This window comes from Myxocyprinus asiaticus, chromosome 50 (assembly GCF_019703515.2).
Source record: "Myxocyprinus asiaticus isolate MX2 ecotype Aquarium Trade chromosome 50, UBuf_Myxa_2, whole genome shotgun sequence".
Classification (NCBI taxonomy): Eukaryota; Metazoa; Chordata; class Actinopteri; order Cypriniformes; family Catostomidae; genus Myxocyprinus; species Myxocyprinus asiaticus.
Window position 1 is genome coordinate 10,769,586 of NC_059393.1, and position 14,671 is coordinate 10,784,256.

Genomic DNA, 14,671 nt, shown 5'->3' on the forward strand with positions numbered 1-14,671 from the left:
AAGAGCAATACTTATGTGGTATGTGTTATATGTGGTGTTTTAGGTAGAGGGCATCCAAACAATTAAAGTGAGGAGCTTTGTGTTGAACCCCTCTGAGAAAGGAGACTTTGGTGAGTTCATAAAGTCCTTTTTACTTTTAATCACAGAGCTTCACAAATCCATTTTTGTGAAGACTAGTGTGGGTATTCTCTACGGCCTCTCAATATGATACATGTGATACATGTGTCAAACTCCAATACATTACGATGCATAACAATATCACAATTATATTGCGTGTGAGAGTTTGTTCCTATTTAGTTGGCATGCTTTTTATTAATTGAGCTGTAATAAACAATTTGAGTGAATAAAATGTTATTTTGCACAAAGAAAATGAAGCCTGCATTAAGGTCCAATATTTTTTGCATTGTGACATTAAACTCTCCAATTACCAATGTTTTAAATGATGATTTTTTCATTATTGTAGCAGATGTTGTTTTTTTACTCTATTACAAAAAAAAAAAAAAATGCTATTGTAAAATTATAATTTTTTCTCCCCTTTTCTCCCCAAAAATTATTTTTCTTAAATAATGTATTTTTCACATTGCAGTAATGAGAATGTCATAATGACCATCTTTGGGGAAAATGTATGTAACTGTCATGAAAATATAAAAAATCATCTAGGCTAAATTTTCTATGTGCAAAACCAACTTTCTTCTTTGTTTTTTTTTTTGTTTGTTTGTTTTTTTTTCTTTCCTTTTGGATTAAAATAAGACCCTTAGATTTCCTTGACAGGTTTCGAAAAATTTACCTTGAAACATGTCATGAGAAAAATAATTATTGTGTCGGCACAACCCTAGACTGCAGATACGTTTTGTAGGGTAGATTTTTTTTTAATGATTTTGTAAATTAAAGTTTGCACATTTCATAGTTGAGACTAATATGTTTTTATGTGTGTTGCGTGGGATTGGTGTGTTTTATTAGGCGGCACAGTTGTGTATATTAATTTATTAATTTAGATTTGTTTAAAATTTCCTCCATTTCTTCAGTTGGAAGACAGAAGGTAACAGTGGATAAGTTACAGTTGGACTCTGTTGTGCCAAGATCTCTGCCAGAAACATTTATCAATGTCAGAGGTTGGACATTTTATTAAGTCATATTCCTGATATGAAATATATTATAGTATTATTTTTTTATATATATATATACTGAATAATATTATGAAGGAATTCTAAATGTAGTTTAATGGTGCACTCAGTAATGTTTTCCCCATTAAAAAGTTGGTAACACTTTATAATTATGGTCCGTCATTAATAGGAAACTATGCAGGAATTAATGCAGGATTAATGAGTAGTACTACATTAACACTTTAGTTACTACTATTAACTAATATGGAAACATGATTAACCAATCAGTAAGTAATAGTGAACTGATGACTGGGAGAGTTCACTGTTAGGTAATCAATAATTACTAAATTAGATTTTCCTCATTGAGAACTATCAACTAACTATGGCTAATATAAAATAACTACTGATTAATTACTAATTAAAACATTAACATGTGCCTAAAATGTGAATGATTATGTTTTTATTGTGAAAATGATCATGAAATGCGCCTTCACAGAAACATGCGCCTCACGTGTGACCTTTGCTGGAATTATTTTATGCACATAACAGCTCTCTAAATCATGGCTACAGTGTCTGGTAGAGTATCATAGTCAGCTTACAGATGTATGTGCCCAATCTGTGTATTCCTTGGGATATCTCTTCTGTTAATTACAAATGATTAACTTCTGCATGTTTAATATTGCTGGAGGTCTTTTTAAAATAATTTTTAACCCATAATGAGTCAAATGTTACCACATAAACATGAAGGAATTACTAATTATTTTAAAGTGAGGGTCATGGTAACACATTATTAATTAATGAATACACACTTAAATATACACAAAAAATGTTTACTAAATATTTTTAAATACATTTTTTATTCATAGATACTGTAGGTTAATCTTACAAGAAGTGTTTAATTTTATGTGAATGTATGGTTCGCCATATTCAATGCTCGCGCTTAGAAAGAAGAGAGAGTGCAATTTTGCTCCCGTCGATCCGCCTGCACGCGGTAAACTTTAACATACATTCTGTTCTGTTCAGACCGAACATAGGCAAATGAGAAAACATGTAAAATTTATTTGATAAAAACTGTACGTATTTACAGAGTCTTGGGTGGAAGCACACAGGTGGAATCGCCCTCATGCTGCACGCCGGTTTTCTCTCCGTTTTCTGTTGAAGTCTTGTGGAGATCAACACACTTGTCCTTTAGACACATAATTTTATTATTTTACTATATAAATACTTTAAAGACTTTTAAAACATGTAGTAACCGTGAGCACCAGCAATTAAAAATATTATCCTGCTAAAGGTTTATAGCCTATGCAATTATGTTCAATTATTTCAGCGATTCATCATTCAATGCCAGAAATTTGTTTTGAATGTCTGTGAAGGTTTGTTAACTATCTGTTTGATTAAATGAATAAAATGTAGTAACAAACACTTAAGTATTCATTACTAACTGACAAGTAACAACTCAGTTACTATTAAACCTCACTTTAGAATAATGGTCCAGATTACCTTTAACTACCAAGGAAGGACACAGTAAGATCTCATTAATTAATAATGTGTTACCATGACCCTCACTTTAGAATAATGGTCCAGATAACATTTAACTACCAAGGAAGGAAACAGTAGGATCTCATTAATTAATAATGTGTTACTATGACCCTCACTTTAAAATAATGGTCCAGATTACCTTTAACTACCAAGGAAGGAAACAGTAAGATCTCATTAATTAATAATGTGTTACCATGACCCTCACTTTAGAATAATGGTCCAGATAACCTTTATCTACCAAGGAAGGAAACAGTAAGATCTCATTAATTAATAATGCGTTACCATGACCCTCACTTTAGAATAATGGTCCAGATAACCTTTAACTACCAAGGAAGGAAACAGTAAGATCTCATTAATTAATAATGTGTTACCATGACCCTCACTTATGATTAATAATGGTCCAGATAATTAGTAATTCCTTCATACTTATGTGGTAACACTTGACTCATTACTTATGGATTACCAGAATTATTTAAAACAGACCTTCAGCAATATCAAACATGCAGAAGTTAATAATTTGTAATGAACAGAAGAGATATCCCAAGGAATACACAGGTTGGGCACATGCCTCCCTATATTTCTGTAAGGTAAGCTGACCATGATTATGGCCGTAACCACCATAGACACTGAGGGGGACAAAATTCATAATATTGGTCTACAGATATGGATTTTTTTTCCATGGCTAATTATTACATTATTAAATTTGGTCCCCATCAAACAGAAAGGCTGTTCCATATTGTATATCACATCTAAGTGGGTTCAGTGGGAGACGCGGATATAAACAAGGAGACAGCATGCGAAAGTGAAAGCCGTCGGGGCAACGCACGTTGATGAAAGAATCAGTCTGCCAACTGAAAACTATTGATTTTGAATGATGCTGCATCCACACCACTAGGTGTCAGTGAAAGTCCAAGATGACACGAGCAAAAAGTTACTGAGTGCACCTTTAAGCAAATTAATGTTTGATTTAAATGTCAACTGCTATCCATATGAATAATGTAAATCTGTAAAGGTAAAGTACTGATCCATATGTTTTTGGTATATGTCTCTATAGGTGATTTGTTGGCAGACAGCATTGATAACTCCATTAATGAAGACTCTCTGGCAACGTTGATCCGTATGCCTGGTGGCTGTGTGGAGCAGAATCTGGCCAGTATCACACTGCCACTAATTGCAGCTCATTATTTGGACAGTAGTGCACAGTGGGACAAAGTGGGAATAAATCGCAGAGAAGAGGCCATCAAATACATACAGAAAGGTGAGAGAGGCATGGATGAAGAGTATATAAGGTTACACTTTTTCCCATTATTTTAGATAAAGGATTGGAGTTAGACATTTTTCTAAACCCGATGTACTAAAGTTTACAGTATGTCTTTCATCTCAGGTTATGAAAACCAACTTAATTATAGAAAAAAAGATGACTCGTACCCTCCCTACCGTAACGAAGGCACCAGCACATGGTATTCATGCAAGCACAGAACTGATTACAGCTTCATTTTGAGCATATACCAATAAATGTCTTTATATTCTTTCATCTTAGGATCACTGCATATGTAGTGAAGGTGTTCTCTATGGCACACTCGTTTATTTCTGTCAGTGAGAAGCATTTGTGTGGGCCTCTACTGTATCTACTAGAGAATAAACAGCGTCCAGATGGATCCTTTCAGGAGGACAATCCTGTCTACACCACCAGTATGACGGTGAGAAAAAAGATGAAAGAGAATTAAAGGTGTACTCAGTAATTTTTTTAATTGCACTGGTCGATAGTATTGTATATACATTATTTTGTGATGTATGTGTGTACAGGGAGGCCTGCAGGGTTCTGAATCCAGAGCGTCTCTGACTGCATTTGTGCTGATTGCTTTGGCAGAAGCACAAAATGCCATTACCTGCCAAAAGCCAGGCCTCAACATTGAGGTTAATCACTCTTTTTCCTTCACACACACACTTGTGCAAATAAAAAGCTTCTTTTGCCCTTTTTAATGACATTTTGTTTAAATACTATGCACAGTATACACATTATATCAGGGGTGTCAAACATACAGTTCCGGCCTGCCAAGGAGTCATCTCTGGCCCACGTGATGATTTGCGGAAAAATTAAATAACTGTATTGGGTAAGCCTGTAACTTGGGTAAGATGTATTCACACTATTATTTTATTAGCAACAGCAGAACAGATACACATTTAAATTTGTGGTGTTGCATGTAGCTATGTTATAGTTTGCAAGATCAGTGGAATTACGCGAGATATTCAGCGCTCGCAGAGTCACACATATCAGTGAACGCCACACGTCTGAGGGTGACACAAGTTCCATGGCCACACATTCCCACAGTGAAGTTTCTCTCACATAAGAAATGACAACATGGACAGGTCCAAGGATAAATATTAGATGTAATAACTGTTGCATTGTTTACGTCCCATTTAACTATTAGTAATTTTAAGCAGGTTTATTTTCGGTTTCAGATGGTTTATTGAGGCCAAATCTCCAGCAAAAGAGCGAGCGATTCTCTCTTTTTCTTGTAAATATTATTGCTTGATTCCCTCCAACTAATTGTGTGTGTATTTGAGATGTAACCTCTGGTTAATGAAATTAGTAAATTCTGTGTTTTTCCTTTTGTTCAGAGTAAAATTAGCACCCGCCAAATGTGGATATTTTATGCGCAGTGGTGGGTTATTTCTGTGGCGGGCAACTTATACAAATCTTGGAGTGACGTGACAAGAAATGCTGTCAGACACAAAGATGTGCGTTTGAAGAAACACACTTGATTATATTTTGAAGAACAGATGAAAGAAAAGCCGTTGATTCGCTGTGTATTCAGAGGCGCTCTGACACCCATAAACGCAGCGCTTCTCATGGAACACATGCATGCAGAGTTCTCACCGTTTCTGCTGTTTCAGTCGTCTGGAAATCTCAAGAGATACTCTTTAGTTTAGTTCGCTTGATTTCCAAGGAGCAGTTCACATTTACACGCATTGTGAATTCAACATTTCTTAATTCCAAACATGTGTGGCTGAATACATAACCATACAAACTTAGCAAATGACATTAAACATTAATGCAACATTAATGAATTGTCATGTGTGTCATCATAATTCACTACAGCTTCAGAAGAGGTGTTTTATATACCTTTATGAATAACCAAAGGAGCTGGTAAAAAAATCAAAGTGGCTGGTGAAATTGGGCATTCACAGCCACTGTGGCTGGTAGGCAAATTTAAAAAAAAATCTTTTTACTCTGAGGGGCTGAATGAATATGTGATTTTCTGCAAGGTGTTTGCTCTCAGTCATGTCGAAATGTTTTATGTACAAAGTTGATAAATTATAAAATTTTGTTTTAAGATCTTTTGGCTTTTTACTGGGATAGATAAAGTAGAGAGGTGACAGGAAATTAGAGGGAGAAGAGTGGAATAAGATCGGGAAAAGACCTCACAAGCCAGGACTCGAACTTGTGTCACCCACAATGCATCAGCACCACATGTCATGAGCGCAGCCCGCTATGCTACAGTTCTGACTGTTAAAGTTTAAATATAATTTAAAACATTATTTAACCAAAGTTAAAGAATACAACAGTTAGTTCTGGTCCTTGAATCTGATTGGACAAGAGACGTTCCATGAGCCCTGATGGTCTGACACCATCAGCACTCGGACACTACTGTTTGTCTTTTATTTTTTTTTTACATTACATATGTTAGCCAGCAGATGGTGGCAAAAGATAATTTTTGTGTGTAATATGAGCCAGTTGGTGATGTGAAGTGAATCCGCGTCAGCCACTGTTTACATACAACAGCGCCCCGTGATCGATCATATTACTACTACACTACTAAAGCTAGGAAATAGCTTTAAACGAATAACTTCAGCATTACGGCTGAGAGACACAACAGACTGATTGATTACAGAACTCATGGCGCTTACCTCTTACCGGAGTTTCCACATTGGAGAGAAAATACTGTTCAAAATGGCGGAGGAGATTGCGGTTTCTATAGTGAATGAACTGTTATATAGTGAAGGCGCACTGGCTACCACTGGATGCTATTTTTCCACTGAGAAAGCTGTTCTTCAGAAATCTGACAGCGTCTCTGCTTTGGAGTGGCAACAGGTGATCGCAAACGCTCCATCTCTCTCTCTCTCTCTCTCTCTCTCTCTCTCTCTCTCTCTCTCACACACACACACACACACACACACACACACACATCCATCCTTGATTATCCAATAACTTGTTAGAAACAGCACAAGCCGTGATACTATTTCTGAAGTGACATTTTTGAATTACTAACGAAGGCTTGGACGCATCATTTGTTTTGAACCAACAATGGCAGATTCTGATCCGCCGCGTAATAAAGTAGTTCCATGCACAAATACATTTTTATGACCGTACTCAGTTTTTCCTAATTTTTTTTAATTTACCTGTTCATTGAACTGTTGTATATAAGCAATATCACACTCACAATCATGCTATATGGCCCTAAATCAGCAATGCTGTGATTACCTACAGCACTCGTCCTGCGGCCGAATCACAGCAGTGCTGATTTAGGGCCATATCGCACTCTTGCTCGTGTGATATTGTTTAAATATATATACACACACACACAGTATATATAATTTATAAATGTAAACTTCGGCCCCCAAAGCAATGTCGCTTGGTCCAATCAGGCCCGTGACCCAAAATGTGTTTGACACCCCTGCTAGAATAGTTAAAATAGTATGGTCTTATGATATTCCGAATAGCCTCTGTCTTATTTTCAACCAATCAACGCATTACTGATTATGGGCACGGGTGTCAATATATGTGGCATTTCCAGTAAACAAAAGAACATGCATTTATCTCAGTACAGCTATTTTAAAATCTGCATGTGTGTTTGAAGAACAGATTTAGCATGATTAGAAGATCTTGCGAATCTCATGTTTCAGTTCTTTTAATCGTTGCACGAACAGCCGAGCCCCAGCTCAAAGTTCACAACTAGAAGAGGTCTTTGCGTCAAAATGTCATATATTTTAAATGGTGCTTATTACATGTTCTCCTGTTGATCATTGCAGGACAAGTACAGAAAAGCAGCTGTGTATCTAAGGGAACAATTTCCCCTGCTGAAGAGGCCATACACAGCAGCTATAGCATGCTACGCTTTAACAGTATCCAACCAAGGCTGCATGAAGAGCATGCTGCTAAAGTTAGCCTCTCCAGGTACTCAAACTTACCATTTCAAAAAAAAAAAATGTAGTCATCTTCCCAAAGGCTGCAATTACACTGCAAGGCTTAATGCAGTCTTGATCCAGTCTTTTGACAATTTTGAATAATGTCAGAAATAAAAGGAAAATCACATAGGAGAGTTAAGACTTCGGTCAGACATCCAGATATCGGATATGTCTCTCATTTAGAACTACATTTGGAAGTGGGTCATATCAGATGTGGAAAAAACTAGTGTGCAACAATATCTGATCTGGTGTCAGATGTGAGTAAAACATCAGATTTTTTTTTGTGACCGTATAAATGCAGTCAAAGACACTGTTTCCACCTGGTGTTAAAGTACTTTTTGGTGATCCGATCACAAGTGGTCATTGCTAAATACAGGTGGAAACGACGTCAGACACATTTTGTGATCAGATCACTGAAACCACATACGGAGGTAATCAAAAACGCATGTGATCACATCGCATTTGAAATGTGAAAAGCAGTCCGTCCTGAATGTGTCCCAGACAGCAGCGAGAAAACATACACCAGCACGAGAACTTCACGGAACTTCTCGCTTTGTCTGATATCAACATGCATGAACACAGGTGAAAAACACACACATCTGAAGCTCAGGTTAATACTAAAATAATGGAGAATTCTGCTTGAAATTATGCAATTGTGCTTGGATAAATTTTCCGCTGCTTTTGGGAGTAACAGTGCGCCGTTTTTTTTTTTCGCTTTCTATGTTTTTTTTTTTGTTCTTTTTTTTTTTGTGGTTTAATATCATGAAGTAATATACTTACATGATTGATGTATATCGTCATGAAATTAGAGACCCTCCCCTCGAAATCACAACACAAGTGGTAACAGGATATGCATTTGAGATGCATGGTAATACCAGGTGGAAACAGAAATGTGTCTCGGTTGACCACATGTGATCGGATTACCGAAAACGCATGTTAATACCTATTGAAAACAGGGCCATAGTGTTCTGTTTCATCATTTCCATCTCTCTCATATTTCTCGCTCTCTCATCAACAGATCATACTCACTGGCCTGACTCTGATAATCGTTTCTTCACTCTGGAAGCAACTGGCTATGCATTGTTAGCACTGCTCAAAGGAGGCCATATGGAAGAGGCAGCCGCCCCCTTTCGATGGCTGAACGAACATCGTGGCATTGGGGGAGCATACGGCTCTACTCAGGTAAAAACCACAGAAGTAACCCTGCTAAAAAGTCTTAACTGGTCTTAGCTGGTCTTCCATTCTGGTCTGGCTGCTCTGGTTTTAGAAGGGTTTTTAACACTTGTGAGCTGGTCAAGCTGGGAGACTAGCTGGCTGACCAGCTAAAACCATCTGAAAACCACTATGACATATCTGTAAAACCAACTTAAACCAGCCAACGCAAGCAAACCAGCTTAAGCCCCATATCAGGTCCCATATTTGTATAAGGTGCATCTGTATTTGTAGTGTCTGTATATGTAGTATACTGTATATGCAGAATGCTTTCTTTCCCAGTCCACCATGGTAGTGCTGCAGGCCCTGTCTGAGTACCTCATGAAGAGGCCTCCTCCTCCTGATCTTAATTTGCTGGTAGAACTCAGTGTGCCCGGTCGCAGTGATGTACGCTGGACCTTCAATCCCAAAGTGGCTTATGTGGCTCGAACTTCACGGGTGAATATCTGATAGTGGACTGTATAAAACTCGCTTTCAATGTCTTTCAACTAGAAAGTGTTCAAACTGGTTAATCTATGGTCAACAAACTCAGTTGTTTAAAGATCACATTTTTGAAGACAAAGGTTTGGGATTAAGTACATTTAGCTCTGTTGGTCACTTTGATTATCTCATATAGGTACCTTTTGACCAGGAATTCTCAGTAGTGGCTTCTGGGAATGGCAAGGGCATATTGGAGGTACATGAACACACATCTACATAAAAGCATTTGCTACAATGTATTGATTTAGATTATAAAATCGAGATTAGGGATGTGCAAAACTTTGTATTTTAAGAATCGACAAGCTGATGGGTTGTCTGAACAATTAGAGGACTAACAGTTGTAACAGTTGCTCTTAGAGTATTAGCACTTCGTCTTGCTGCTATAAGTTGCTTCTTTATCATCTTGTTGCTAAAAGTTGTGTCTTTAACATCTTGTCACTAACAGTTGTGTCTTCATCTTGTACTAAAAGTTGCATCTTCATCATCTTGTTGCTAAAAGTTGTGTCTTCATCGTGTACTAAAAGTTGCGTCTTCATCATCTTGTTGCTAAAAGTTGTGTCTTCTTCATCTTGCTGCTAAAAGTTGCATTTTTTTTTCATGCTGCTAAAAGTTGCGTCATCATTGTCTTGCCACTAAAAGTTGCATCTTCATATTCTTGCCAATAAAAGTTGCATCTTCATCATCTTGTTGCTAAAAGCTGCGTCTTAGTCATCTTATCACTAAAAGTTGCGTCTTCATCTTGCTGCTAAAAGTTTAGTCTTCACTATCTTGCTGTTAATGGTTGCATCTTCATTATCTTGCCACTAAAAGTTGCATTTTCATTTTCTTGCAGCTAATAGTTACGTCTTCATCTTCTTGCCGCTAAAAGATGTGTCTTCATTTTTTTGCAACTAATAGTTGCATCTTCATGTTCTTGACACTAAGTTGCGTCTTCATCATCTTGTTGCCAATTGTTCTCTCTTCATCATCTTGCTGCTAAAAGTTGCATCTTCAGCATCTTGTTGCTAAAATTTGTGTCTTAATCTTCTTGCTGCTAAAAGTTGCATCTTCATCATCTTGCCACTAAAAGTTGCATTTTCATTATCTTGCTGCTAAAAGTTGCATCTTCATTATCTTGGCGCTGAAAGTTGCGTCTTTATATTGGCGCTAAAAGTTGCGTCGTCTTTATCTTTCTGCTAAAAGTTGTCTTCAGCATCTTGTCGCTAAAAGCTGTCTTAATCTTCTTGCTGCTAATAGTTGCATCTTCATCATCTTGCCACTAAAAGTTGTCTTCATCATCTTGCCAATAAAAGCTGTCTTCATCTTGCCAATAAAAGTTGCGTCTTCATTATCTTGCCGCTAAAAGTTGCATCTTCATCTTGCTGCAAAAAATTGCGTCGTCTTCATTTTGCTGCTAAAAGTTGCGTCTTCATCGTCTTTCTGCTTACTGTTGTGTCTTCATCATGTTGTTGCTAATAGTTGCGTCTTCATTGTCTTTCTGCTAAAAGTTGCGTCTTCATCGTCTTTCTGCTTAGTTGCGTCTTCATCATCTTGCCGCTAAAAGTTGCGTCTTCATCGTCTTTCTGCTTAGTTGCGTCGTCTTCATTTTGCTGCTAAAAGTTGCGTCTTCATCGTCTTTCTGCTTATTGTTGTGTCTTCATCATGCTGTTGCTAATAGTTGCGTCTTCATCGTCTTTCTGCTAAAAGTTGCGTCTTCATCGTCTTTCTGCTTAGTTGCGTCTTCATCATCTTGCCGCTAAAATTTGCGTCTTCTTCATCTTGCTGCTAAATGTTACGACTTCATTGTCTTTCTGCTTAAAGTTGTGTCTTCATCATCTTGTTGCTAATCTTTGTATCTTTAATATCTTGACACTAAAAGATGCATCATCTTCTTCTTCTTGCTGCTAAAAGTAGCGTCTTCATTTTCTTGTTGCTAAAAGTTGCATCTTCATCTTGCTGTTAAAAGTTGCAACTTCATCATATTGTTGCTAATAATTTCGTCTTCATCATTTTGCTGCAAAAATTTCGTTTTCATCATCTTGCTGCTAATAGTTGCATCTTCATCATCTTGCTGCAAAACGTTGCATCATTATCATCTTGCCCCTTATAGCACTAATGCAAAAACTATCTAGACTAACTAACAGACTAACATTCTAATCGACCTCACTAATTGACTAGTAGATCATCCTGACCCAATCCAATCAAGATAGTGGGCTCTATTTTCATGACCGTGCAAGGCGCTGCAATACACGCAACGACCGTGCGCTGTCTTATTCAATATTCGTGAAAGCGCTAATTCTAAGAGCAATTTTCGTGCCAGTGCATGTGGTTGGGAGTGCTTGCGAGCTTTAGCTTTCACTACTAAACACTATAGCAATGATGATAGCAAACAAAACAGGAGAGAGTTCACACAGCAGGGACGTAGTTATTGCGCTAAAGAATGTTAGACACAAATGTTATATATTTCTATTACTTTAATGCATTACATACAGCCCATTTACATTACCAAATTTGTATGAATAATCTGTCTTCATTTATATCGACATTGCTTGACAGCGCAAGATTGCACGAAAATATGAAAACTTCATGGCCATGCCCACTGACTTTGCTCGTTTGACGTATTGCAAAGTGCTGCACTTAAGGCATAGTGCTCTTAAAATAGGGCCCATTATCTAGTTATACTGGAGTTAGGAACTGTCTTTCTCTACCATTTTATTTGTCCCAGGTAGTGACAGTTTATCACCAGCTTCCCGAGGTGTATGAGAAAAGCACATGTAATGGCTTTCAGCTGGATGTGTCCATCGCAGAGACTGCTGGTGTGTTCTCTACTCAGTTTGACTGTCAACAATATATGGTGTAAACAGTTTCATTAAGATCATACATCACATCATACATTTTTGGTCCATTCTAGAAAAAACCCCACCAGATGTTGAAAAGTCCTACAGACTCGATATCACTGTGAAGTGAGTATTTATATACAGTTACACACTTTCTGGTCTGGATATGACTAGTGAGGTACCCACAATTCTCTGCTTTTCTCAGAGCTCTGGAGGGACACCAAGTGAGGATGGTGATTTTGGATATCGGCCTGCCAACTGGCTTTGAGCCTGAAAACTCTGACTTAGAGCTGGTGAGCTGGTGGATCATTTAAGAATTAGATGCAGAATGCTGCATCAGTGATTGTAGCTTGCAGTGATTGTTGCGTACATAGGCAGCATTTTAGGGAATCACAAATGCACTCCCAATGCGAAGTCTCTTCCAAAATGATGCAGCTTCCTAACATACTTAATCTCTGGCCAAAATTTAAGGCAGAATATCATGTCTCTTTCACAATGTATAGCTATGAGCTCAGTGAAAGAATTTATCCAAGATGGCGGATAAGAAAAGAATGTCCATTACACTACATACAGTTATATTATATTATGAAAAGGTATGCAATAATAAAATAGTTCAGTTGACTTTTCTACCCAAGTGATTAAAGAACTGTGTTGTTAGCTTAGCAAAATGCTAACTTTAAACACTAATGCAATAAATTGTTGAAATGAAATAAGTTGAATCTTGCATGCACTACTTCACGTGAAGAGCGCTATTTGAGTGGCATGTGAAGTTAAAGTCTATAACAAGTGTTCCAAGTTAATCAGAGGGTTTCATGATGGTTAGAATGCTGCCTTAGAAATAAAGCTTCCTATGTAGGCAATATACGCTAAGCTCACTAGATTTGGAACATAGCCAATGACTGGGTTGCTTTAACAGCTCACAAATTCAGTGGACCGCTACATCAACAACTTCCAAGTGGTGGACAACCTGAGTGACAGAGGATCCCTCATAATACACCTATTTAAGGTAACCTAGCAACCACCCCTATTAGCTGATTTTTATATTTGTTGTTTTAACATGATGTCAATATAGGCAACATTAAATATTTGTCTCTGTCTGATGCTCTTGAGCAGGTGTCCAGCACTGACGCAGAGATGATCTCATTCAGACTCAATCAGAAGTTTAAAGTGGGGCTCCTCCAGCCTTCCACTATTACAGTTTACCAGTACTACAACAAAGGTTCATGCTTGCACATTTACAGTATTTCTTAGTGCAGTTGTTGGGACTTTCTTAACTCCTCTGTGATGTGATTTCTTAGCAATAATTAAGTACTATCTGCAAATAAATATTTTAAACATGTGCTATGTGATGATTGATTACTAATGGTATGATTGTGATCATGGTGTCTATTGTGTCAGATAAATGCTGTAGCAGGTTTTACTCTCCTCCTGAAGACAAACAGCAGCTGGATCAGATCTGCAAAGATGATGTGTGCCGCTGCACACAGGGTCAGTCTCATATCTATCACACACCTACTGTATCTTTTTGTTTTCAGTCAACTTCATTTATTTTTGCTGGTTCTAAAAGAGTTTTCTTTCATAGGTGACTGCTGTGTAATCAAAGCAGACTCCTTGTCTTTTGGTGAAAATCAGAGAAAGAATGCTGTGTGCAATGGATTACATCATGGTGAATATTTCTTCTATTACACTGACATTTCTTTTGTGTGGGGATCTCTTGACATCCATGATCATACATGATCTAGCCTCAGTAAACTGATCTGATATCTTCTCTTCAGCCTATAGGGTTAGACTGATCAGTGTCAGCCAGAGCCACTATGACCAGTACGAGATGGAGATTGTGCAGGTTATTAAAGAGGGTAAAACACATCCCTACTTTCTGGATCATGCATTTATAAATTAATTTGCATATTATTATATTTATTTTGTGTTTGTCCGTACAGGGATGGAAGATGACTTGAAAGAAAACAACAGGAGAATGTTTCTCTCTCATGCAAGCTGCAGGGCAGGGCTTAGTTTGAGAGAGGGTCAGGACTATCTCATCATAGGCCCACTCACTGATATTTGGCATGCAGGAAGCTCATCCAACAAGTGAGTAGTAGGAAAGTGGGGATTTCTGGTCACCCTAAATGGTGGGAATATGCCTTCTTAATGTCCGTCCCCACACCCAATATTCAACCAATATTGGTTTTTCAATGGTTTTTGTTTTATTTTTTAAGCATTTGGTCCCCAACATTCCTGTTGATGTGGGAGAAAAAAAAACATGTAGAGTCTCTCTACTGGTTATTTATGTTAATTAAAAACCAACATAAAAGATTGTTAAAATTATTCAAA

At 37.4% G+C, this 14,671-nt stretch overlaps 1 protein-coding gene across 2 annotated transcripts in view; it reads left to right on the forward strand.

The window, feature by feature from the left end:
- The window catches only part of LOC127438855 (complement C3-like), a 44,394-nt gene that overhangs the window by 26,221 nt on the left and 3,502 nt on the right, over positions 1–14,671 (forward strand). For both annotated transcript variants that reach the window (XM_051694766.1, XM_051694767.1), the window contains exons 24-42: positions 44–110; positions 1,026–1,112; positions 3,697–3,900; positions 4,027–4,102; positions 4,183–4,342; positions 4,449–4,559; positions 7,677–7,821; positions 8,851–9,014; positions 9,327–9,482; positions 9,661–9,720; positions 12,229–12,319; positions 12,415–12,466; positions 12,546–12,633; positions 13,257–13,346; positions 13,454–13,559; positions 13,739–13,828; positions 13,923–14,006; positions 14,116–14,196; positions 14,281–14,428. In XM_051694766.1, coding sequence (XP_051550726.1) covers positions 44–110; positions 1,026–1,112; positions 3,697–3,900; positions 4,027–4,102; positions 4,183–4,342; positions 4,449–4,559; positions 7,677–7,821; positions 8,851–9,014; positions 9,327–9,482; positions 9,661–9,720; positions 12,229–12,319; positions 12,415–12,466; positions 12,546–12,633; positions 13,257–13,346; positions 13,454–13,559; positions 13,739–13,828; positions 13,923–14,006; positions 14,116–14,196; positions 14,281–14,428 — 2,060 coding nt within the window. The remainder of the gene's footprint in view (positions 1–43; positions 111–1,025; positions 1,113–3,696; positions 3,901–4,026; positions 4,103–4,182; positions 4,343–4,448; positions 4,560–7,676; positions 7,822–8,850; positions 9,015–9,326; positions 9,483–9,660; positions 9,721–12,228; positions 12,320–12,414; positions 12,467–12,545; positions 12,634–13,256; positions 13,347–13,453; positions 13,560–13,738; positions 13,829–13,922; positions 14,007–14,115; positions 14,197–14,280; positions 14,429–14,671) is intronic.